At 44.6% G+C, this 25658-nt stretch overlaps 1 protein-coding gene across 3 annotated transcripts in view; it reads left to right on the forward strand.

The window, feature by feature from the left end:
* acoxl (acyl-CoA oxidase-like) overlaps positions 1-25658 on the forward strand; it is a 417467-nt gene that overhangs the window by 144440 nt on the left and 247369 nt on the right. For all 3 annotated transcript variants that reach the window (XM_060848850.1, XM_060848867.1, XM_060848859.1), the window contains one exon: positions 16808-16924. In XM_060848850.1, the coding sequence (XP_060704833.1) occupies positions 16808-16924 (117 nt within the window). The remainder of the gene's footprint in view (positions 1-16807; positions 16925-25658) is intronic.

A 25658-nucleotide genomic window follows, 5' to 3' on the forward strand; every position in this document is an offset into this window, starting at 1 on the left:
TGGGAGGCCAAAGGGTAGGAAGTTGAAAGATTCAAAATGCAGCTGTGAATTACTTCGTAAAAGTGCCCCCGCCCCAGTGCCCCACAGACCCACCCAAGAATGCACAGAGAAGGTGAGGAAGTTGGGCACTGAGGGATACAATCAAATGGCTTGATTACATCTTGTCAGACTACAGGTTGAACGTATCATCCTCTGTACTAGCGCATTGGGAAGGTTTTCTGTTTCAAAGGGACTATATAAATTCTGCACAACAGCAGACCAAATTATGCATTTACTTCCTAAATTATAGCTGTGTGTTTTATTTATAATTCATTTACATTGAATGATTAAATTAATTTTCTGTTGAATAAAGGGGGGAATAGATTCCAAGATGCACCAGGTCCTTTTCTCATATGCTGGAATTCCATAGAATTATACAACATAGGAGGTAGTTATCTGCCACTTCGTGCCTCTTTGAAACAGCTGTCCCATTCATTGCCAAACTGCTATTTCCCCAGAGCCCTAAAGAACTTTATCTTGCCGGGATTTACACATTCCCATTTGAAAATTCCCATTGAATCAGCTTTCATCGCCCTTTTTGAATTGCGCATTTCAGTCCAACATTGTGTTGGCCTGACTGAGACAATACATTGTCTGCCTGTTTGCCACAGCAGTTATCTGAGTCACTATGTTGTTTGGTGTGACCAAACATGCTGAATAAGGGATTCGTCCTGTTGTAAGAAGTGGCACAATTTATGAATGGTGTTGGAAAGTGCCATTTTAATCTGGGATACTGAGGTTTGGAATCCAATTTGACATACTGTTGCAGAAAAGTGCACTAAAAGATTATAATAGCATACTTGGCACCATTCCACCAGAAAATGTGGTGCACCGTGTAGCATTGTTAAGATTAGACTGTTTTTGATATAAACACGGAGTTGAAATGAAGGAAGTTGCTGGTATCTGGGGGCAGGAGTGGTGACAGAGCAGGCCACAGAAGAAGGTTACCAAGTACAGACAGAGGAAATTGATGGTCTGTACTTTGCCTTGAGGGGACCCAGACCTCATCTATGTGCGTCTGTGTGTTTGGAATAAAATGACTACGTTAACAAAACCCAGTTTGCTCAGTCATGTGGTTAACATCATTAGGCATAATGCAACCTGCTGAAAAAAACATGTAAGATTATTTTGAAATTTTTTAGAAGTGATTCATTGCAACTTTCTTCTTAGAAAATCTTGAAATGAAACTGTGACATATCAATTACTCTAAGAAAATTAAGTTGTTATGAAAAAAACAAAAGATCAGACTTTATTTGAACTTTAGTTTTCAGTTTGCTGGAAGCTTTAAGAAAAAAACAAAACTCTTCCAATGTGCCACTATACAGCAAAGGTAAAAGAACAAAGGGTTTTGCTGCTGCTTTGTACCAGCCTATTTGGTCTGTTGGTGTACTAGTTACAACATATTGCTGTTATTTTCCACCAGTTTGCAGATGTAAATATTTTATTCCTTCTTCGTCCATTCATTTAAAGAAAATGTTTCTTACTTTTGATAGTTCTCCTACCTGTAGCATCTCCCAATCAACCCTCATTTCTTAACAACGACACAAGCTTTAACCACATGTCTCATTTGTTTATAGAACAACAGTGTCTATACTTGAAAAGTAACTAGTTGGCTCCAAAGTATCATGTCAAAGTGAAAGGTGCTAGATAGATGTGTTTATTTTTTTCTTCAAACAGGATAAGGCAAAGTTTGTGAGCAGTAAAATATAAATGTGAATTTGGAGGACCATTGTATCTTATTTGACACAAATGGGCAGTTCGGAGGTGTGTGTGTGTGTGTGTGTGTGTGTGTGTGTGAGAAATGTCATTTTCCCTGCTCCTCGGATGCTGCCTGATGTGCTGTGCTTTTCCTGCGCCACTCTAATCTTGACTCTGTGCTACAAATGGTTCCAACCCCTCACACATATTACCTTCTCTATTTCTTTCTGTCATCAAATGTTCATGTCAATTGAGTATCTCTCATTCCTGACTTTCACGATCAATATGCTGTGATTTGCAAACAATGGGTTGAGGAATGGCAAGTAACATTTGCAACCACACAATTACCAGACAGTGACCATCTCCGCAAAGAGACAATTTAAATACCACCCTATGAATTGAATTGCATTACCATCACTGAAGCACCATTATCAAAATTCTGGGGGGGGGGTTACCAGAAACGTAAATGGGTTGACCAGAAACTTAAATGGACTCAGTATATACATACACTGGCAACCAGAGCCTAGAAATACCGCAGCGAGTAACTCAGCTCCTCACTCCCTAAAACCTGTCCAGTACCAACACGGCACAAGTCAGGAATGTGATGGAATACTCTCCACCTGCCTAGATAGGTGCAGCTCCAGCAACACTCATGAAGCTTGACACCATCCAGGTCAAAGCAGCCCACTTGATTGGCACCACATCCCCAAATGTCCACTCCCTCCATCACTGATGCTCAGCATCATGTGTGTATGATGTCTAAGATGCACTGCAAACATTCACCAACAATTCTTTGATGGCACCTTCCAAACCCATGATCATTTCCATCTAGAAGGACAAGGGGAGCAGATACATGGGAACACCACCTCCTGCAAGTTCCCCTCCATGCCTCTCGCCATCCTGACCTGGAAATATATTGGAGTTAAGGTCCATATGAGCCATAGTTTAATTGAATGGTGAAGCAGGATCAGGGACTAAATAGCCTACTCCTGTCTTAGAGCCATTACAGTGAGTTGAAAACAAAATCCATTGTAGAACTGTTCAAGATTAGATTAGATTCCCTACAGTGTGGAAACAGGCCCTTTGGCCCCAACCAGTCCACACTGACCCTCCGAAGAGTAACCCACCCAGACCCATTTCCTGCTGGCTAACATACCTAACACTATGGGCAATTTAGCATGGCCAATTCACCTGGCCTGTACATCTTTTGGACTGTGGGAGGAAACCGGAGCACCCGGAGGAAACCCACGCAGACACAGGGAGAAGTGCAAGCTCGACCCAGACAGTCACCCGAGGCTGGCATTGAACCTGGAACCCTTGTACTGTGAGGTAGCAGTGCTAACCACTGAGCCACCGCGCGAGATAGCTTACTTTGGATGAGGCAATAGCTAAAACCCCAACAGGAATAGGCCATTCAGCCCTTCAAGCCTGTTTTGCCATTATTTATTATTAGGGCTCATCATCCAATGCAATACCCGTTCCAGCTTTTCCTCCATATACTTTGATTCCTTAGCCCCAACTGCTGTGTCCAAGTTCTTCTTTAAATCATGCAATGTTTTGGCCTTGACTCCTTTCTGTGGTAGCCAATTCCAACAGCACCACAACTATCCTCATCATTCCTGTACCTACCTTGTCTAAACATGTTAGTTTCTATGAGGTCCCCCTTATACTCTGAACTCCAGTCTATATAATCCTAACTGATTCAATGTCTCCTCGACTGTCAATCCTGCCATCAAGAAATCATTCTGGTAAACCTTCACTGCACTCCCTCTGTAGCAAGAACATATTTCCTCAGGTAAGGAGACTAAAACTGCATGCAGGTGTAGTCTCACCAAGGCCTAATTTAGTTGCAGTCAAACATCCTGTCAGAATTATATTGAATTATCTGAGTTGAAAAGATATTTATTGTTAAAAGCTATCTTGAGAATGTAACTTTTAAAAATGTTCTGGGGTTTACATATGAAGGAACTGAAACTAAAATGATCATTCTAAAAGATGAAAGACTTAAGCTAAGTTTGTTTAATATTACATTCCATGACACTGCAATCCTGTTGCTGTAGAGTCTGTGTCTTATGATTCTGCTCCTTAACTACCTGATGAAGAAGCATCGCTTCGAAAGCTAGTGCTTCCAAATAAACCTGTTGAACTATAACCTGGTGTTGTAAGACTTTTAACTTTGTCCAAATCAGTCCTACACCAGCACCCCCAAATCAGAATTATATTTTGTTTACATGAAGCATATATCAAAATGTAGTTCATGGAGGTGGTTCATCCCAGGCTGAATGAACACAATTTAATTAATGAAAGAACCTAACGAAGTGATATTTGTGAATGGACCTTCTGCTTGAAGATTTATGTTTGCATATGTCTGTTGACCACTGCTTTGGCCATAATGTGGTTGCTCTGCAAATACTCACCATTAAGATTCACATATAAATAAAGTTCTGATTTCATTCTTGAACATTTCTAACTGTCCTGCACCTTACGCCCATTTCATGAAAATATAGAAAATGTACTGCATTGTTATATATTCCAACCTCCCCATCTACCCTTCCCACCCATATTGCACTCTATATTCACCGCTGTCAACGCCATCTAAGGCATTAGTGTACCTCAAATTCACTTTTCCACTTAGGCACAAGACCATACTTTCAATGTTCGCACTCATGGAATAGTTGATACGACAATAATAAGAAGCAACGTGACTCTGACATTGTGTTTCAAAATGGGGGCTTTAAATTGAGATTCTTTGTTGAATGATCAACAATTTGCATCTGGTGCAGAATTATTATAGACTAACTTCTCAAGCTAGTCAGCAGACCATTCATTATTTTGCTTATTGGAGCAGGCCACAATCAACTTAACTTTATTCAAAAATTATATTCTAGTACTTAGGTCAAAGTTGTTTCCATGACTGGAAATTCAAAACCATTCGAGCTCCAAAATCTAAAAAAAAATCAAATTTCCCTAAATTGTTTCTAAAAATACTGAACCATATCCAAAATTTGCTGGCATCAGCTTTTCTTGATTCAAGAGTCAATTGAATAGATCAGAGTGGTGCTGGAAAAGCACAGCAGGTCAAGCAGCATCCGAGGAGCAGGAAAATCGACATTTTAGTCAAAAGCCCTTCATCAAGAATAGAGGCAGGAAGCCTCCAGGGTGGAGAGATAAATGGGGGGAGAGGTGGGGCTGGGGAGAAGGTAGCTGGTTTCCAGCATCTAGTCCTCACTTTTGCCCACCATTAGGAGTTGTCAACTCAATGCCAGCACTTCACCTTTCCTCTTGAGCCTGAACATGTGTCACCTTTCACAAAACGCACCACAGTGAACAGTTTTTACCGTCCTCATTCATAAAAACAAGTAAAATTGCACACATGGAAATGTAGAAGGGAATGCATTTCTCCTCTGGTTCTTGATTGCTAAGGAGATCAATGGTTACAGGGAGAAGGCAGGAGAATGGGATTGAGAAATATATCAGCCATGACTCGATGGGCCAAGTAACCTAATTCTGCTCTTACATCTTTACAGTCCCTGTTTGAACAATGTTCTCAAAAAAATGCTGAAAAGGCAAAGAGAATTTCAAAACAGATAGACACTCCAACTGGCGTGAAGTGAATTTATAAAACTTCTAGTTAAAAAAACAAAAATGAATATTCAATAGAGACACACGAGTGGATAATGGTGACTTCATTACCATCTGCTCAAGAAACAACAATTGACAATGGGAACAAAGAGAAAAGTATATCTAAATCCATAGGTGGTTTTACTTTTGCCCAGAGAGCTTTCAAAGTTAGAAATCTGAGTCTTCATTTCTTTTTCTCCCTCTGCCTTCTCTCGCCAGATTTAATGCACTTCTATACTTCAAGGCTTAAGTGGCACAAGTTAACTTTTGTTGCATTGTTAATTGCTGCATAAATACATGTTGTTGCTATTGCATCCAGTTATAACACACTGACTACTACAGCTGACATCAGCTACCACGGTGCAGTGTCGGCTGTTGAACACATTCTTACCCTGAGTATGCTTGCTGTGAAGTTATCTTCTGTCACAATCAGTTGCCATTTAAAATTGAATGTTTACTTCCTTTTGACAGCTAAATATTCTTTGTAGCTTTCAGAATACATTTGTGTTTCCTATTGTATAGTTTCTGCAAAATAATTTCCTGCTCAATTCGGGTGTGAGGATCATAAAGTGAAATAGGGACAGATACAGCATTGCAGGAGTAATGATATTCTTTGAGCAACTTTGGAACATATTGTAGTTTTGTTTGATTTTACAGCTCGCTGCAAAAGTGCACCATCAGGATGAGTAGTAATATGCGCTAAATGATCCATTTGATGTGATATATCAGCTTGGTTAGTGGCACGCTTGCCCCCGAATGCAATTGATTCAAACACACAATCTGGGCTGATGGTTCAGTGCACTACTCTGGGAGTGCTTCATCAACTAATTCTATTAATTGAGTTTTAAACCGAAGTCTGTATCCAAGGCCAGGTGAAAAATTCCCAGCCAAAACAGAGGCAGGGAAATTACCTCAGTCCTCAGTTAATACTATCAAAAGTAGATTAGCCAATCATTTATCGCAATGTTACTTGTCAATTGTTGTGTGAAAACTGATCAGGACATTTTCATTAAAAAGAACACTATGTTTTGAAATTAATTGGCTGCGAAATACTTTAGGACATCCTGTATTTGTGCAAGACGTATTTGCGTCGGTGGGGATCTTGAGAGCTTTCATTTACTCTTTTCCAAGCATCTGGGTTAACAGCATGAAACTAGGAAAGGTCACATGAGGGAATTTTGGAAAACCTATAGCCCTGATTGTAGTCTCTCTTCAATGCTTCACTTCTGTATGTTCCAGAACAACTTAACTGTCAGTGGTGTCAGTTGCAATTAAGAAACTCCATCCAATACAGTTCCTTTTGGCAAACCAGTAGACTATATATTCCTTGATTCTGGATTAGTGGTGCTGGAAGAGCACAGCAGTTCAGGCAGCATCCAAGGAGCAGCAAAATTTGAACTGCTGTGCTCTTCCAGTACCACTAATCCAGAATCTGGTTTCCAGCATCTGCAGTCATTGTTTTTACCTTATATATTCCTTGATCCAGTGCTGCCAATATTGATTTTTGGAGGGCAGTGCTTGCTACTATGATTTGCCTGTACTGCTCGCAAATAAAGTTTTTCACTGTACTTAGGTACGTGTGACTACAATAAGTCAAATCAAGTCAAACAGGCTAGGGCTGTTTTCCCTGGAGTGTTGCAGGCTGAGGGGTGACCTTATAGAAGTTTATAAAATCATGAGCAGCATGATTAGGATAAATAGACAAAGTCTCTTCTCTGGGGTGGGGGAGTCCGAACTAGAGAGCATAGGTTTAGGGTGAGGGGGGAAAGATATAAAACAGACATAAGGGGCAACTTTTCCATGCAGAAGATGGTACATGTATGGAATGAACTGCCAGAGGATGTGGTGGAGGCTGGTACAATTTAAAAGGCATCTGGATGGGTATATGAATAGCAAGGGTTTGGAGGGATATAGGCCGGGTGCAGGCAAGTGGGACTAGATTGGGTTGGGATATCTGGTCGGTATGGACGAGCTAGACTGAAAGGTCTGTTTCCATGCTGTACATCTCTATGACTCTATGACTCTAAGTCAGGTGGTTATGTCATTGGACTGAACCCCTATTGAGTTCAGTTTTCAGTTAAACAAATTCAGATTGTGTCATCTCCTATTTTTGTTACATGGTAGCTTTTGATAATGACTGCACTAATTGCAATTATATGTCGTAGAGTCAAGGAGTCAGACAGCATGGAAACAAACCCTTCAGTTCGGCACAGTGGTTAGCACTGCTGCCTCACAGCGCCAGAGACCCGGGTTCAATTCCTGACTCAGGCGACTGACTGTGTGGAGTTTGCACGTTCTCCCCGTGTCTGCGTGGGTTTCCTCCGGGTGCTCCGGTTTCCTCCCACAGTCCAAAGATGTGCGGGTCAGGTGAATTGGCCATGCTAAATTGCCTGTACTGTTAGGTAGGGGTAAATGTAGGGGTATGGGAGGGTTGCGCGTCGGTGTGGACTTGTTGGGCCGAAGGGCCTGTTTCCACACTGTAAGTCTAATCTAATCTAATCTAAGTTCAACCAGCCCATGCCACACATAATCCCAAGCTAAATAGTCCCATCTGCCTGCTCTTGCCCATGTCCATATAAACCTTGAGGCCTGTCTGTTTTTTTGCACTTCCATTGCCATTTCCTGTTGCTTTTCGACATTGTTGTTTTGATATTTAATATTTCTGTCCCTTTACATCATTCCTAATTCAAGTCCCCACACTCTCCAAACTTTCCCGAATGCTCAAGTTCTGATGAAAACTTTTATTTTCTTCCAGAATGTGGCATCACTGGAAAGGCCAGCATGTGGTACGGGCCCATTAGAGTTGCTTACTGGGCCATTTCAGAGGGCAGTCAAGAGTCAACCATATTGCAAATGGAGCCAGATTTTAGATTTCCTTCCCTAAATAGGGGCATAAGGGTACGAGTAAGCCATTTGGCTCTTTGAACATGCTCCACCAGTCAATAAGATCACCCTGGCCGACCCATTGTCTCAGCAGGCTCCTGCCCCACTGAACTCATCTTTACCTACTTCGATACTGTCCTATCCCCCCTAGTCCAGGAACTCCCCACATACGTTCGAGACACCACCCACGCCCTCCACCTCTTCCAAGACTTCCGTTTCCCCGGCCCCCAAGCCTCATCTTCACCATGGATATTCAATCCCTCTCCACCTCCATGCACCATGACCAGGGCCTCCAAGCCCTCCGTTTTTTCCTCTCCAGAAGTCCCCAACAGTACCCATCCACCGACACTCTCATTCGTTTGACTGAACTGGTCCTCACCCTTAACAGTTTCTCCTTTGAATCCTCCCACTTCCTCCAGACCAAAGGGGTAGCCATGGGCACACATATGGGCCCCAGCTATGCCTGTCTCTTTATTGGCTACGTAGAACAGTTGATCTTCCGTATTTACACCAGCACCACTCCCCACCTCTTCCTCCGCTACATTGATGACTGCATTGGTGCCACCTCATGCTCCCGCGAGGAGGTTGAGCAATTCATCAACTTCACCAACACATTCCACCCTGACCTTAAATTTACCTGGACCATGTCTGACACCTCCCTCCCCTTCCTGGACCTCTCCATCTCCATTAATGATGACCGACTTGACACTGACATTTTTTACAAACCCACCGACTCCCACAGCTATCTGGATTACACCTCTTCCCACTCTACCTCCTGCAAAAATGCCATCCCGTATTCCCAATTCCTCCGTGTCCGCTGTATCTGCTCCCAGGAGGACCAGTTCCATCATAGAACACACCAGATGGCCTCCTTCTTTAGAGACCGCAATTTCCCTTCCCATGTGGTTCAAGATGCCCTCCAACACATCTCGCCCACATCCCGCACCTCCGCCCTCAGACCTCAACCCTCCAACCCTAACAAGGACAGAACGCCCCTGGTGCTCACCTTCCACCCTACAAACATTCACATAAACCAAATCATCTGCCGACATTTGCTACCTTCAAAAAGACCCCACCTCCAGGGATATATTTCCCTCCCCACCCCTTTCCGCCTTCCGCAAAGACCATTCCCTCCGTGACTACCTGGTCAGGTCCACGCCCCCCCTACAACCCACCCTCCCATCCTGGCACTTTCCCCTGCCACCGCAGGAACTGTAAAACTTGCGTCCACACCTCCATCCAAGGCCCTAAAGGAGCCTTCCACATCCATCAAAGTTTTACCTGCACATCCACTAATATCACTTATTGTATCTGTTGCTCCCGATGCGGTCTCCTCTACATTGAGGAGACTGGACGCCTCCTGGCAGAGCGCTTTAGGGAACATCTCCGGGACACCCGCACCAATCAATCACACCGCCCCGTGGCCCAACATTTCAACTCCTCCTCCCACTCTGCCGAGGACATGGAGGTTCTGGGCCTCCTTCACCACTGCTCCCTCACCACCAGAAGCCTGGAGGAAGAACACCTCATCTTCTGCCTCGGAACACTTCAACCCCAGGGCATCAATGTGGACTTCAACAGTTTCCTCATTTCCCCTTCCCCCACCTCACCCTAGTTCCAAACTTCCAGCTCAGCACTGTCCCCATGACTTGTTTGGACTTGTCCTACCTGCCTATCTCCTTTTCCACCTATCCACTCCACCCTCTCCTCCCTGACCTATCACCTTCATCCCCTCCCCCACTCACCTATTGTACTCTATGCTACTTTCTCCCCACCCCTACTCTTCTCTAGCTTATCTCTCCACGCTTCAGGCTCACTGGCTTTATTCCTGATGAAGGGCTTTTGCCTGAAACGTCGATTCCGCTGCTCCTTAGATGCTGCCTGAAGTGCTGTGCTCTTCCAGCACCACTGATCCAGAATCTGGCTTCCAGCATCTGCAATCATTGTTTTTACCTACCTAATCAATAAGATCACCACTGACCTGGTAATGATCCCAACACCACTTTTCTGTGTGCCTTCCATAAACTTTATCTCCCTTGCTATCAAAAATCCATCTAACATCCTTAAGTAAATCAAATGTTCCAGCCTCCCCTGTTTCCTGAGGAACAGAGTCTCACAATTTATTAGTTCTCTGAGTGAAAAAATCCTTCTCGTCTCCATTTTAAATATGAGACCTCTCATTGTTAAACAAGTTCCCCTAGGTCTAGTCTCTTCTCCAGAATCCATCCTGTCAATCCACTCAGGATCTTGTATATTTCAATAAGATTACCTCATATTCTTATAAAAAAACACCGCTGAATATGGGTCTAATCTGTTCAACCTTTCTTTATTGGAATGAGTTGCAATAAATTTTCAAATAATGAGACCAAAACTATCCCAGAACTCCAGATGTAATCTCACCAAGGGCATTTATGGTGACAGAAAATCTTCCTTTATTTATATTGCATTCCCCTTGCACTAACTATCTATATTCATGTATCGTCCTGTTCACTTGCTGGGTCTGCAGACTAACTTGTGGCTAATGCACCAGGACACCAAGCTGGCTGTGTAATCTTTGAGTAAATTGTACTTCTTATTCTATTCTTCCACCAAGACGGACAAGCTCACATTTTCCTACATATTCCTCCAATTTTGCCCACACCTTTGCCAAATCTATATCCCTTTGCAGACTCTCTCCACTTCTTCTTGCAATTAAATTTCTTAACCATCTTGGTGTAATCAATAAATTTAGCTAACTTACATTTGGTCATTTCATCCAAGTCATTGACGTAGATTATGTATAATTGAGGTTGCAGCACCAATCCCTGTGACGCACCATTAGTTGCAACTTGCCAATCTGAAAGAAAAGTCCCTGATTCCTGTTAGCTAACCAATCCTTTATCTATGTTAATATGTTAGCCCTGACACCATGATTCTAGAGGGCACTCATGAACCAGGTGGGCTTTTATAAAAATCAATGATAGTTGTCATGAGCTAGTTAGTTTATTTTCTGAGACTGACTCCAAATTTATTAATTGAATTTAAATTTCACCAGCTGCCATGATAAGATTTGAGCCCATGTTTTGAGATCATTAGCTTGGGTCCTCTGGATTATTGATGCAGTGACATCATCATCAATCCTCTCATCTCCTCTGTGAATGTCATGAAACTGAAACATTAACTCGAGTAAAATGATAACTAAAGTCGCCATTATCCCAGAGGACCAAAGGTCGGTACTCCCATTAGATATAGACAACTGCAGGTAATTTAACCTGAGAGCCAGCACACCTCTGGAGAGAGGCAAGGTCGAGAAAGCAATTTCTTCATGGTAACCTCAGCCAGTGTGGCAATGGAATCTACACTGCTGGCATCACTCTGTATCGCAAACCAGCCATCCAACTAACTAAGCTGACTGACTCCAAATCATTAGCACTTAACTTCAAATCATGTTTCCATTTTAGCCAGTTTCTTAAATTCCATCCATGTTGGGAAATCAACGTTCCAGCTTTGCAATATTGGAACCTAGTGACAAAAGTTTAAAGGGAGAATGCAGTTCCTTTAAAAAAAATGATTACCGGCTTTAAATTTTCTTGGAATTTCCAAATTTTGATGTCCAAAAGCACTTCATAACCAAAGATTTCCTGCATTACAGTTGTCATTGTTGGGACAATCAATATCCACACAGAAAGATCCTACTAACCCAACCAACCTACACATCCTGGACACCATGAGCAAATCAGGCAAATCAACCTGACCTGCACGTCTTTAGACTGCGGGTGGAAACTGGAGCACCTGGAGGAAACCTATGCAATCACAGGGAGAAGGTGCAAACTCCACTCAGCCATTTGCCCAAGGGTGGAATCAAACCCAGATCCCTGGTACTGTGAGACAGCAATGCTAATCATGGAGCCATTGTTCCCTACATTAGTTTCTTACACGGTCCAATCCTGCAGATTAGGTGGATTGGCCAAGCTAAATTTCCCTTAGTGTCCAGGAATATGCAGGCAAGGTGGCTTAGTCATGGGAAATGCAGGGTTACAGGGGTGGGGTAGGAGGTGGGTCTGGGATGGGATGCTCTTTGGAGGGTCGGTGTAGCCTCGATGGACCAAATGATCATCTTCTACACTGTCAGGATTTATTATGTAATGGCAGAGCAGAGTCCTTGGGCCAAATGCCCTAATTTTGCTCCTTTATTGTATTGTCTTATGAACTCTGTCACTGTATTGAACATGTCTTATTCTTCTACATAATATATACATTTATGCACCTATTGTACAGAAGTGAAATGCTTAATATCCTGGAGTCAATCAAAATAATCTTTATGGAGCTATATTTGGAGAGTTCCTACCAGACATTTTAATTTTTTTTTGTGTGTGGCAATTTTATTTCTTCCTTAATGTTTGAATTCTAGGAGATCCCCCTCCACATTGTTGCAGCACCATAATATTTGATTCATTGAGAGCAGTACTGTGGGAGATTAAGTATCATGAAAAGGCTCATAAACTGGGTCTCCTGTAACTATTTGTTGTTTTCATATCATCACTACGGTGCAGCATCTGTAAACAAGTCTGTGCATTAGACTGTTGGAGTGAATTGGTGACTGTAGGTGTCCCTCATACTGCTGCTGCCTTCATACTGGTACTGTTTAGTTGCTGCTCACAAAACATAGGGCACTCTCTTGACTGGAGTCAGCTGACAGATGTAAACAATGCTGCTATTCTCCTCTGACTCTCTTGGGTCGTGGTGCTCATGAGGCAATGAACCCGTTTCATTGTGGCATTGACAAAATAATGCTGAAAAGAATTTCATTCGAGTCCACTGAGCAAATAGTGAACTGCTGCTAGCAATAATTATTTCATTGCTTTGAGTAACCTCTCATAAAATAACATTTCACTGTAATTTCTCCCCCACTATTATGAAAAATTCTAAGCACTATCGCTTCAGTATTGTTTTTTCAAATGTATCAGCCCTGTGATGACTCATGTATGTCTGGTTTCTGAGCTTTAAAAAGCTGAAGTACTCTTTAACATGTACATTTCACTAATTATGTCGAATATGATTTTCCAAAGGCAGCGATGATGCAGCAAGTCTGTATTGGCACTAACTTAAACTTTGACGGTCATTACTTTCAACTAGACTTGCTTGTCAGCAATGTTGGATAATGTTATTAGCAGCAAAACAAACTCCTAAACTCTAGATAACGAGCAAAAGCATGGGCATTTGATTTGAAATCTGTATGGTAGATTATCTTGTGATGTCAGACATTGAGAGATGTTAGCATTACATATCGTGCGCAATGTTAACAGCACAGCCAAAGCATGCACTCCAGCTCCTTGTGTCATAAAGGTTCTTGAAAATATGGTCCACCCTCAATGCACAATCGTGCAAGTGTAAGAAATGTTACAAGGGCAGGCGTTGAGCTGGAAGATTCACCTTCACTACCTGTAAACAAGATGCATGTTGTCTTATACGGCACGAAATGGAAGCCCACAGATCAAAACAATGCTGAGGTACAGTTCCTTGAATGCTTTCAAACCTCTGACAGTTATTACATTTTAAATGATAAGGTTATGTTCAGCAGGGAGATTGATTTGAAATCACAGAAATAAAATAAACTGAGATAAAATTCAGTGACATCAACAACATTTATTTGTTGAGTGAGATAACTATCGTTTCTGCAACAGGCAAAGAATTAGTTAGCTGAGTAACCAATCAGTTTTTTACCCCTGAAATATCTTTTATAATTTGCCAACATCTCTCCATTTTTGACATATGTCCAGGTCTGAATGATTGTAATTTGGAGGGAGACTTGGAGGTGATGCTGACATGAATTTGCTGTCCTAGTTCTTCTCAATGGTGAAGGAACTGCTGATGAAGAAACCTTTGCAAGTTGTCCACAGAGTACCTGAGCTATAAGTTTTCTGAAAACCCAACTTACTTCCTCTGCCTTCAGTCATTTAGTGAACCTCTGTCAGGGTTGGTCAGTTAGTTATACCACCGAGAAAGAAAAGGAAAAATCAGGCCTGGTTCCCAATCCTGATTAGTTTTTCAGTGACTGCTGCTTTAAAATGTGAGGACAAGTTCAAGTATATTTGTGCTTAGTTTGCCAGGAATTAGCGGTTGGGATACTGTACAGAAGAAAACTGGAAGTACTTCGGCAATTGTCTGCACCTTCAAAACAGGAGAGGGAGAGGAATTAATCCAAAATTTTACATTTTTTTTCCAATTGAACCTCTATCTTGAGCACTTGTCATCCTGCAAACTCTTTTGGAGACCTCGCACATTCTTTACTGTACCTTCTGCATTCTAAGTTCTAAGTTGGTCCCACTCCTCTCTCTTTTCTACACTGTCCTTCAAATGTTTTCTGTGATGAGAAAGGCTTTATGAATGGCTTTAATGGCTGACTTGTCAAGCAACAAAGATTGTGCCCTTAAAGGTTCACATTGGACTAAACACATACTTACTTCAGAACAGTACTGACTCAGTGATGCATTTTGAAAGTACTATCTTTTAATTGAAGCATTAAACTATGGCTTTGTTATGCTAACTCAATTGGATGTAAAATCCCCTGTGGCACTTTTTCACGAGTAGTTTGTTGTCTTGGTATCCTGACTAATGTTCTTCCCTCAACCAACAGAAAATAGAACATCTAGTCAGTTGTTTCAATATTTGTGTGTCAGTTGCTACTATGTATAATGTGCAGCTGGTGCAAGTTCTTTCATTTGCTTTCAACATTGCATCAAGGGGCCCAGGCAAAGCTGAAGTCAATGGGAATTCGATGGAAACCTGGCAAAAAGGGAATGGTTGTGGTTGTTAGAGGTCAGTCATCTCAGCTCCAAGACATCTCTGCAGAGTTCCGCAGGGTAGTGTCCTTGACCCAATCATTTTCAGCTACTTCATCAATGACCTTTCACCATCATAAGGTTAAAGTGGGGATGTTCACTGGTTCACCCCGCAATGTTCAGCATCATTCACAATTCCACAGGAACTGAAGCAGTCCATATCCAAATGCAGCAAGGCTTGGACAATATGCAAGTTAGACAAATAGCAAGAAGCATTCACACTACACAAGCGTCAGGTCATGACCATCTCCAACAAGAATGAGAATCTAACAATCACCCCTTGATGTTCAACAGCATCAGTATCACATAATTCTCCACTACCAACATCAGGGGGTTACAATTGATGAGAATCTGAACTGGACTATCCACTTAAATACTGTGACTACAAGAGCACGTCAAAGGCCAGGAATCTCAAAATAAGTAACCCATTTTTTGACTCTTCAAAGCCTGCCCTCAAGTCACAAGTCACAAGCCAGCAGTGTGATGGAATACTCCCCATTTGCCTGGATGAGTGCAGCTCCAACAATACTTGAGAAGCTTGACACAATCCAGGATTAAGTAACCTGCTTTAACACCACATCCATAAGCATCCACTCCCTCCACCATTGACGCTTGGCAGCAGCAGTGTATACCAATCTACAAGATACACTGCAGAAATTCACCAAGGCTCCCTAGGCGCCATCTTCCAAACCCATGATCATTTCCATTTGGAAGGACAAGGACAGCAAATTCTTGAGAACATCACCACCTGCATGTTCCCCTCCAAGCTATGCACCATCCTGACCTGGAAATATAATGTCATTTCCTCAGTGTCACTGGATCAAAATTCTGGAACTCCTTTCCTAACAGCACTGTGGGTGCATCTACACCAACTGGACTGCAGAGAACTTCCTTCTCAAAGATGGTAGCAATGGGTAATCAATGTTGATCGGTGAATTGCTTAAAAAATGTTACACAAATTAATTTCTCTAATTGGTGCTAATTAGCAAGCTTGCTCTCAATAAAATAAACCATTTCTGGTTCAGAATTAGTGGAAAGAGACTATTTCCCATCTTTACATGGGCTTTACAAAATTATCACTGTGTCACTGTTCTGTTGCTAACAGTTTGGAACTCTTATTATAAAACAGAATATGCAAGAGTGCATCCATGATAAACTTTTTGATTTGTTTTTACAGAAATTGATAGATCTTCTTCCTTTTCAGTCTTTATTCAGATATCCATGATCTCACGATCTTTAGTTTTCCTTTTCCTCTCTAACGTTATTGGTCTCTGTTCAATGATATGATTGTTTCCTTGACTGAATATTGATCTTTTGTTGGCCAATGAGTTCAAGGAATGTATGATTTTAAAAGCAGTCTCCGAACTTTTGACTGGAATGATTGCAAAGCCCCAATAACAGCAAGATTATCTCTCCATCAAAGTGCAGTGAGTGGAGAATAGTTACAGTACTAATTGTGTGCGTAAAATTAATCTCAGTATTGCGATTGACAGAGAAATTATCCAATCCTCTCAACAACTCCTGCTTACATTTATGTGACGCTTTTTATATAGTAAGATATCCCCAAGATACTTTACAGGAACTTTAGCGAATTAAATTTGACACGGCCAGATCTCTGTTCTGACTGTAACTTATTAAGTGATTATATACAGACATTTATATATAGCAGTCATTGAGTTACTGGACAAGCTTGCTGTAATGTTTTGTTAATCTTTTGCTCCTGTCCCCGTTGTTTTTAAAATTAGCCGGAGGCAATTTGGACCTAAAGACAAAGAAGAGGTGAAAATCATTGAGCATCAGACCCAGTACCTTCGTCTGATGCCGCACCTCGCTGCCTCACTCGCTCTGACTTTTACAAGCAGGTAGGAAACTTGTTTCATTTCCTGTTGTCTTTGTGTGTATGCAAATCAAAAGCAATATGTTCAAAAACAATGTGGAAAGCGATTCTCTGCAGGAGAAACATTAACGTGCTGATGAAGACCCCTTTTCACATGTGGACACCATCCTGAGGGTACCTGCAGTAAATGTTAAGTCAATCACACAAATTCCTGCAGATGTTAACCACCCTTGTGTACTCCCATCATCCCCTACTAAGGTTAACATAGTCACATATGATAATATGAACATTTAATTAGGAGTAGACCATTTGGCCAGGCAAACCTTTTCTGCCATTTGATATGCAGGTCAGGTGAATTGGCCATGTTAAATTGCCGGTAGTGTTAGGTAAAGGGTAAATGTAGGGGAATGGGTGGGTTGTGCTTCGGCGGGTCGGTGTGGACTTGTTGGGCCGAAGGGCCTGTTTCCACACTGTAAGTAATCTAATCTAAATGCTGCTTGATCAGATCTTGCTTGATCTGATTTTAAGTCCAATCCACATCACTCCTTTGCCCTGAGAACCTTTCACTACATTGCTCACAGATTTGCGGATGACACCACTGCAGTGGATTGGATGTCAAACAATGATGAGACTATGTGGCATGGTGTAAAGACAACAAGCTCAGTGTCATCAAAATGAAGGTGCTGGTCATTGACTTCAGGAAATGGAGGGGTGGACATGCCCCTGTCTCAATTAATGGTGCTGAGGTGGAGGTGGTCAAGAGCTTCAAGCTCTTTGGAGTAGATATCAGCAACAATCTATCCTGATCCATCCACATCGATGCTACAGTCAAGAAAGTACACCAGTGCCACTGTCCACGATGATTCTTAGCAATTTTTACCAATGCTCCACAGAAAGTAACCTCATTGGATGCATAATGGCTTGGTATGACAACTGCTCTGCCCACAACCTGCACGAAATTACAGAAAGCTGTGAATGCAGCCCATCCTGATGAAGGGCTCTGGCCCAAAACGTCAAATTTCCTGTTCCTTGGATGCTGCCTAACCTGCTGTGCTTTAACCAGCAATACATTTTCAGCATCAGAAAAAACAGCCTGCCTTCCTTTGACTCCACCTACATTTCCCAGTGCCTCGGGAAAGCAGCCAACATAATCAAAGACCTCACCCACCCTGGTTGTAATCTCTTCCACCCTTTTGCATTGGGCAGAAGATACCAAACTTTGAAAACACGAAACAACTTTTTTTTAATTTCAAAAATATACTTATTTCATAAAATACGTTGGTGATCTATACAAGTGGACATGCTAAACATATGTAAACATTCCATTTCTTTGCATACCGAAACAGAGTAATCGTTCCTATTTACAGGTCTGTACGAGTACATTTTTTAGCTGAGGCGTCAGCAGAGCCCAAATGACTGCATGGGCCCCCTGTTCTTCTTTAGACAGGCAGATGTTACATGGTGGTCTTTCCTCACCGCACCTTGGCGGCAGCTGCCCCAAGCTTCAGCGCGTCCCTCAGCACATATTCCTGGACCTTGGAATGTGCCAGTCTGCAACACTCAGTCAGGGTCAACTCCTTCAGCTGGAAGATCAACAGGTTTCTGACCGCCCAGAGAGCATCCTTCACCGAATTGATGATCCTCCAGGCACAGTTGATGTTCGTCTCGGTGTGCGTCCCGGGGAACAGGCCGTAGAGCACGGAGTCCCGTGTCACGGCGCTGCTCGGGACGAACCTCAACAAACACCACTGCATTCCTCTCCAGACTTCTTCTGCGTAGGCACATTCCAGAAGGAGGTGTGTGACAGTCTCGTTCCCCCCCCGCAGCCGCTTCGAGGGCAGCGTGCGGTGCGGCTGAGAGTCCGGGCGTGCATAAAGGATCTCACAGGCAGAGTCCTTCTCGCCACCAGCCAAGCCATGTCTTGGTGCTTGTTGGAAAGTTCTGGCAATGAGGCATCCTGCCAAATGGCTTTGACAGTCTGCTCAGGGAACCGCTCGATAGGATCCACCCTCTCCTTTTCCCAAAGGGTCTCAAGGACACTACGTGCTGACCACTTCCTGATGGACTTGTGGTCAAAGGTGTTTTTCTTCATAAACTTCTCCATGAAGGACAGGTGATACGGAACGGTCCATCTACTTGGAGCGTTCCGCGGCAGCGAGGCCAGGTCCATCCTTCGCAACACCAGGGACAGGTAGAACCTCAGTATGTAGTGACGCTTGGTGTTTGTGTACCGGGGATTCATGCACAGCTTGATGCAGCCACACACAAAGGTGGCCATCAGGGTGAGAGTGGCATTGGGTATATTTTTTCCCCTGTTGCCCAGATCTTTGTACAGCGAGTCCCTTCGGACCCGGTCCATCTTTGATCTCCATATAAACTGGAAGATGGCCCGGGTGACTGCAGCGGCACAGGTTCTGGGAATAGGCCAGAACTGTGCCATGTATAATAGCAATGACAGTACCTCACACCTGATGACCAGGCTTTTTCCCGCGATGGAGAGCGACCGTAGCTTCCATCTGCCCAGTTTCTGCCTCACTTTGCTGATACGCTCCTCCCAAGACTTGGCGCGTGCCCCAGCCCCCCCAAACCAATACCCAGCACCTTCAGATGGTCAGTCCTGACGGTGAAGGGGGTCGAGGATTGGTTGGCCCAGTTCCCGAAGAGTATGGCCTCGCTCTTGCCTCGGTTTACCTTGGCCCCTGAGGCCTGTTCGAACTAGTCACATATGCACACGAGTCTGTGCACGGACAGCGGATCCAAGCAGAAAACGGCGATGTCATCCATGTACAGGGAGGCCTTAACCTGCAGGCCTCCACTGCCAAGAATAGTCACCCATCTCAGGCTCACATCCTTCCTGATGGACTCGGCAAATGGCTCTATGCAGCACACAAACAAGGCAGGAGAGAGAGGGCAGCCCTGCCTGACTCCAGATCTGACTGGGAAGCTATCTGATTCCCACCCATTGATTGAGACTGCACTGACAATATTGGTGTAGAGCAGTCTGATCCAATTGCAGATTCCCTCCCCAAAACCCATTTTGGAAAGAACATCTCTCATGTACCTGTTTTGGAGAGAGCATCTCTCACATACCTGTGTGATATCCTGTCAAAGGCTTTCTCCTGGTCCAGGCTGATCAGGCAGGTGTCCAACCCTCTGTCCTGCACATAGGCGATCTTATCCCTGAGGAGTGCGAGACTCTCAGCGATCTTCCTACCCGGCACAGCACAGGTTTGGTCAGGGTGAATCACCGACCCCAGAGCAGACCTGACTCAGTTGGCGATTACCTTTGACAGAATTTTGTAATCCGCATTCAACAGTGAGATTGGTCTCCAATTTTTGAGTTCCTCCCTCTCCCCCTTCCGTTTGTAGATGAGGGTGATGATGCCTTTCCTCCTGGATTCACTCATGGTACCTGCTCGAAACATACTGACATACACCTCCAGCAGGTCCTCGCCAATCAAGTCCCACAGAGCGGAATAGAGCTCGACCGGTAAGCCATCGCTTCTGGGAGTTTTATTCTTTTCGAAGGACTCAAGGGCCTTGGTCAGCTCATCCAGAGATAGCGGCTGGTCCAGCCTCTCGCGTGTTCTGTCGTCTAAGACCTCCATGATAGAGGACAGGAACGACTGGGAGGCCGCGCTGTCAGTCAGCTTCGCGTCATACAGACTGGCATAGAAGGATTTACTGATCCTCATGACATCAGCCTGAGATGACGTTATCGAGCCGTCTTCTTCCTTCAGGCTTCTGAGCACAGAGCTCTCTTTGAGCACCTTCTGGAAGAAGAAACGTGAGCACACCTCCTCCTGCTCCACTGAGCAGACCCTGGACCGGAAGATTATCTTGGAAGCCTCTGAGGCAGAGAGCGAGGCTTGCGGGCCCTTCACCTCCCTGAGGTCCTCCGTGACATCGACCCCCATCGTCTGCCGCAGGAGCAGGTTCTGCATACTTTCCTGGAGTTTGGAGCTGGGACAGTTTTCCCCGCCTCTCTCTCGCCTCCTGAACACCTTTGAGGATGAAGAACCTCTTGATGTTCCCTTTTACTGTTTCCCACCAGTCCGCTGGGGACTCAAAGAGGGGCTTCATGGTTCTCCAACCTGCTAGTCCCTCCTTGAGCTCCTCAATGTTTCCCGAGGTCAACAGCTTTGTGTTCAGCTTCCACGTTCCCTTACCCGCCCGCTGCTCGTCCTGTAGGTGACAGTCGGCCAGCAGGATGCAGTGGTCAGAGAAGAACACCGGCTTGACGTCGGTGGATCTGACCGAGAGCGTTCGGGACACAAACAGGTAATCTATCCTTGAGCGGATAGACCCGTCTGCCCGTAACCAGGTGTATCTACGCTGCGCTCCATCTGCAGGATTGCTGAAGACGTCATGCAGCTTGGCATCTTTTACCGTGTCCATCAGGGCTCTGGACGTGGTGTCCAGTTTACTGTCACCCCCCCTCCCCGCCGGATCGTCCATCTGCATCAATGATACAGTTGAAGTCTCTGGCCAGAATGACCGGCCTGGACGTAGCCAGCAACAGTGGAAGCTGCTGCAGGACAGCCAACCGTTCACTCTTACCCACTGGGGCGTACGCATTAATCAGTCTCAGGGGAACATTCCTGTACATGATGTCGGTGACGAGGAGGCGCCCGCCCACCACCTCCTTAACCTCAGAGATGGTGAAGTTGCCTCCTCGCAACAGGATACCCAGGCCGGAGGCGCGGCTATCGTTGTCCCCTGACCAAACTGACGGCCCATGGACCCACAAGCCCAACCATCTCCTGTAGCTGCTGAGGTGCGGTATCCCGCACTCCTGCAGAAACAGGACGTCGGCTTTAACGTTGGCCAGGAAGGCCATCATAGAAACACATCGCTTAGCCGATTTGATGCTACGCACATTGTTGCTGGCAATTTTTAACCCCATTTTAACAGTTTACGAGGTTAACAGTGTCCATTTGCGGCTGGTCTTGCCCCTCTGGGGTAGCTCTGTGCATCCCCGTGGTGACGGCAAACTGCTGGACTTTCCCAGGGCTGAGGTAGCTGTCCGGCTCCACGCTGGAGCCATTTCCCGCTTTGGTGTCTTCGGGTTGTGCCCAGACTCCGCACCGTCCAGTTCTCCATCTGACAGCGGGGCTGTCACAGGACCGCTGCTCCCAGTTACCTGGAGCTGTGGGCCGGTGGGTACCTCTTGGTTCTCACCTGATGGGGGGAGGCCTCTCCCCATCCCCTCAGAGGGATCGTCTTTCCCTGCTTGGGTGGTGCTGCCCTCCTTTCTCCCCGCGGCGCTCTGTCTCTTCCTCTGGTGACGACCCTCCTTGCGCCCGTCCTCACCGTCGGAAGAGCTGCCTGTATCCTCGTTGCGTAGGTGTCGTTGGGTGGCTCTGGGGCCCTTGAGAGTTTTCCTCTTCCTGCTTTTGACAGTAATCCAATCCTCAGCCTCCTTTGATCCCTCCTCTTCCATTTCCTCCGTCTGTCTTGAAGGAGCTTGGATCGGCTGCTGCATCTCCCCGCTGTCTGCCGTCTGCTCCGCTACAGCCTGCTCTTCCTTCTGGGTACCTCCAGACACCGTTCCCGTGCTGTTTTGTGGTACCTTGCTGGTCTTAGTCGATCTACGGCTCGTGTTGCCACCTCCAGCCATCTGTGCGTAGGTGGCAGCTCTTGGGCAGGTCTTGTACATGTGGCCCGCCTCTCCACACAGGTTACAGTTCTTGGCCTCCTTACATTCCTTGGTCGGGTGGCCTTCCTGCTTGCAGTTTCGGCAGACGGTCACCTTACAATCCGCCGCCATGTGGCCTGACCTCCCGCAGGTTCGGCACACTTTCGGCTGCCCTGCGTATGTCAGGTAGCCTCTGCTTCCTCCGATGGCAAAGCTGGAGGGTGGGTGGAGGATGTTCCTACTGGCATCGACCCTCAGGGTTATTCTGACCTGTCCAGATCCCGAAAGGATCGACCACATCGGTACTCTCTCCCTCGACCTGGACATCTGCTGCTGGGACGTGAGGGTTGTACACCTGGATTGTTACAACCCAACTCCTCTGTGCGGGAAGCACACACAACAGGACTGTCGACAAGATGGAGAACAGAGGTTCCCCTTCCTTCTCCTTGAAGACCTTCAGGAGCTGCTCGCAATTCTTCATGCTCCTGAAGGTCATGTCGAAATAGCCTGCCGCAGGGAAATCCTGTAGGCAGTAAACGTCCGCTGCTTCAAACCCGCAGCACTCCAGCAAAATCTTCTTCACAAACACCGTCCAATCGACCGGTATATGCTCCTCCACCTTCTTTACAGTCACCCTGACTGTGTTGCGAATGCCTTGGCCAGGGCTGTGAGTGGCTGAAAACACGAAACAACAGTTTCAAGAACAGCTTCTTCCCTGCTGTTACCAGACTTATGAACCAACCTCTCAAATAATTGAGTTGACCTTTCTCTGCACCTTCTCTGCTGCTGTGACGCTATATTCTGTATTCGGTTCTATAACCCTGATGTGCTTATATAAAGTATGATTTATCTGGTTAGCATATAAAACGATACTTTTCACTGTATCTTGGAGCATGGAACAATAATAAATTAAATCAAGTCAAATCAAATCAGAACCAATCCATTTCTGATTCAACAATATTCAAAGATTCTGCTTCTACAGACTTTTGAAAAGGTCAGTTCCAAAGACTCATGAATCATAGGTTCACAGAGATGTACAGCACAGAAACAGACCCTTCAGTTTAACTCGTCCATGCCGACCAGATATCCTAACCCAACCTAGTCCCACCTACCAGCACCCGACCCATATTCTTCCAAACCGTTCCTATTCACATACCCTTTTAAATGTTGCAGTTGTACCAGCCTCCACCACTTCCTCTGGCAGCTCATTCCATACACATACCACCCTCTGTGTGAAAGAGTTGCCCCTTAGGTTTCTTTTATATCTTTCCCCTCTCACCAAAAACCTATGCCCTTTTGTTCTGGACTCCCCTACCCCAGGGAAAAGACTTTGCCTATTTATCCTATCCATGCCCCTCATGACTTTATAAACCTTTATAAGGTCACCCCTCAGCCTCTGATGCCCCAGGGAAATCAGCCCCAGCCTATTCAGCCTCTCCCTATAGCTCAAATCCCCCAATCCTGGCAACATCCTTGTAAATCTTTTCTGAACCCTTTCAAGTTTCACAACATCTTTCTGAAAGGAAGGAGACCAGAATTGCACGCAATATTCCAACAGTGGCCTAACCAATGGCCTGTACAGCCGCAACATGCTGAGAGAAAAGTTCTTCACTCTTTAAATGGTCATCCTTTTATTTTTAAATGATGACTCTTCATGCTAGCTTTCCCCACCAAAGGATACATCCTCTTTGTTTATTCATTTGTGGGACATTGGTGTCACAGGCCAGGCCAGCATTTATTGACCATCTCTAATTACCCTGGAAAAGGTGATGGTGACCTTTGTTCTTGATTGGGGTAGTTCATGGGTGTAGGGAACACAATGCTGTTAAGGAGGGAGTACCAGGATTTTGACTAGCAGTGATGAAGGAACAGTGATATGTTCCCATGTCAGGATGGTGAGATGTTTTGTAAAATAACTTGCACCACTCGTGCGTCTGCCTCTCATGTCCTTCTGGGTGGTACAGGTCCTGAACTTAGAAGATGCTGTCCGAGGAGCCTTGCTGAGTTACTGCAGTTCATCTTGTAGATCATACTCACTGCTAAGACTTTTCGTTGGTGGTAGATGGGAAGCCAAGCAGACTACTTTGACCTGGATAATGTCAAATTACTTGAGCGTTTTTGGAGCTGCACCCATCCACTTGGATAGTATTCCATCACTCGTGTGGCTTGTTGTTTGTAGATGGACAGGCTTTGGGGAGTTGGGATGTGAATTGCAGACCACAAAAGTGCCAAACTTTGACCTGCTGTTGTAGCCACAGCGTTTATCTGGCTGGCTAACTTCAATGTTTGTTCACTGATAACCCTGAAGGTTTCAGTGATGGCAATGCTATTGAATGTCAAGAAGAGATGTGTTTGTTCTCTCTTGTTGGAAATGATCATTGCCTGACAAATGTTTCTTCCCACATGTCAGCCCAAGCCTAGGTGTAATGCTACAAACAGTGGTGACCATTGTGCAATTGCCAGTGAACATCCCTGCACCTGACCTTGTAATAGAAGGAAAGTCTTTGATGAAGCAACTGAACATTGGACCTCAGACACTATACTGAGAAACTCTTGTAGTGATGTCTTATCTCACCTGTCAAGACCCCTCAGGATCTTGTATGTTTTAATCAAGTTATCTCTTTCTCTTCTTAATTCCTGCAGATACGAGTCAAGCCTGTACAACTTTTCCTAATAAGATACCCTTCCCATACCAAATGTTCATCTTCTGTGAACTGTTTCCAATGCATTTTCATCCTTCCTTAAGTAAGGAGACCGGTACTGTGCACTGTACTCCAGAGGTAGCCTTGCTGGCACACAATATAACTGAAGCATAACCTCTCTACTTTTGTAATCAATTATCCACCCAAGAAATGATAACATTCTACATACTTGCCAAATTGCTTGCTCTACCTATAGAGAAAACTCTTGCAATTTATGTACTAAAACACCCAGATCCTTCTGCATTTCAGAGCATGGCAAGTTCTTGCCAGTTTGATGATATTATTCTTTAATTCTTCCTGCCAAAATGACAGTTTTGCATCTTCTCACATTATGCTCCATTTGCCATATATTTGCCCATTAACTTAAACTATTTATATTCCTTTCTGACCTCTTGACAATTTATTCTTCTACGTGTTAT

This window comes from Hemiscyllium ocellatum, chromosome 3, assembly GCF_020745735.1.
Source record: "Hemiscyllium ocellatum isolate sHemOce1 chromosome 3, sHemOce1.pat.X.cur, whole genome shotgun sequence".
In the NCBI taxonomy this organism is placed as follows: Eukaryota; Metazoa; Chordata; class Chondrichthyes; order Orectolobiformes; family Hemiscylliidae; genus Hemiscyllium; species Hemiscyllium ocellatum.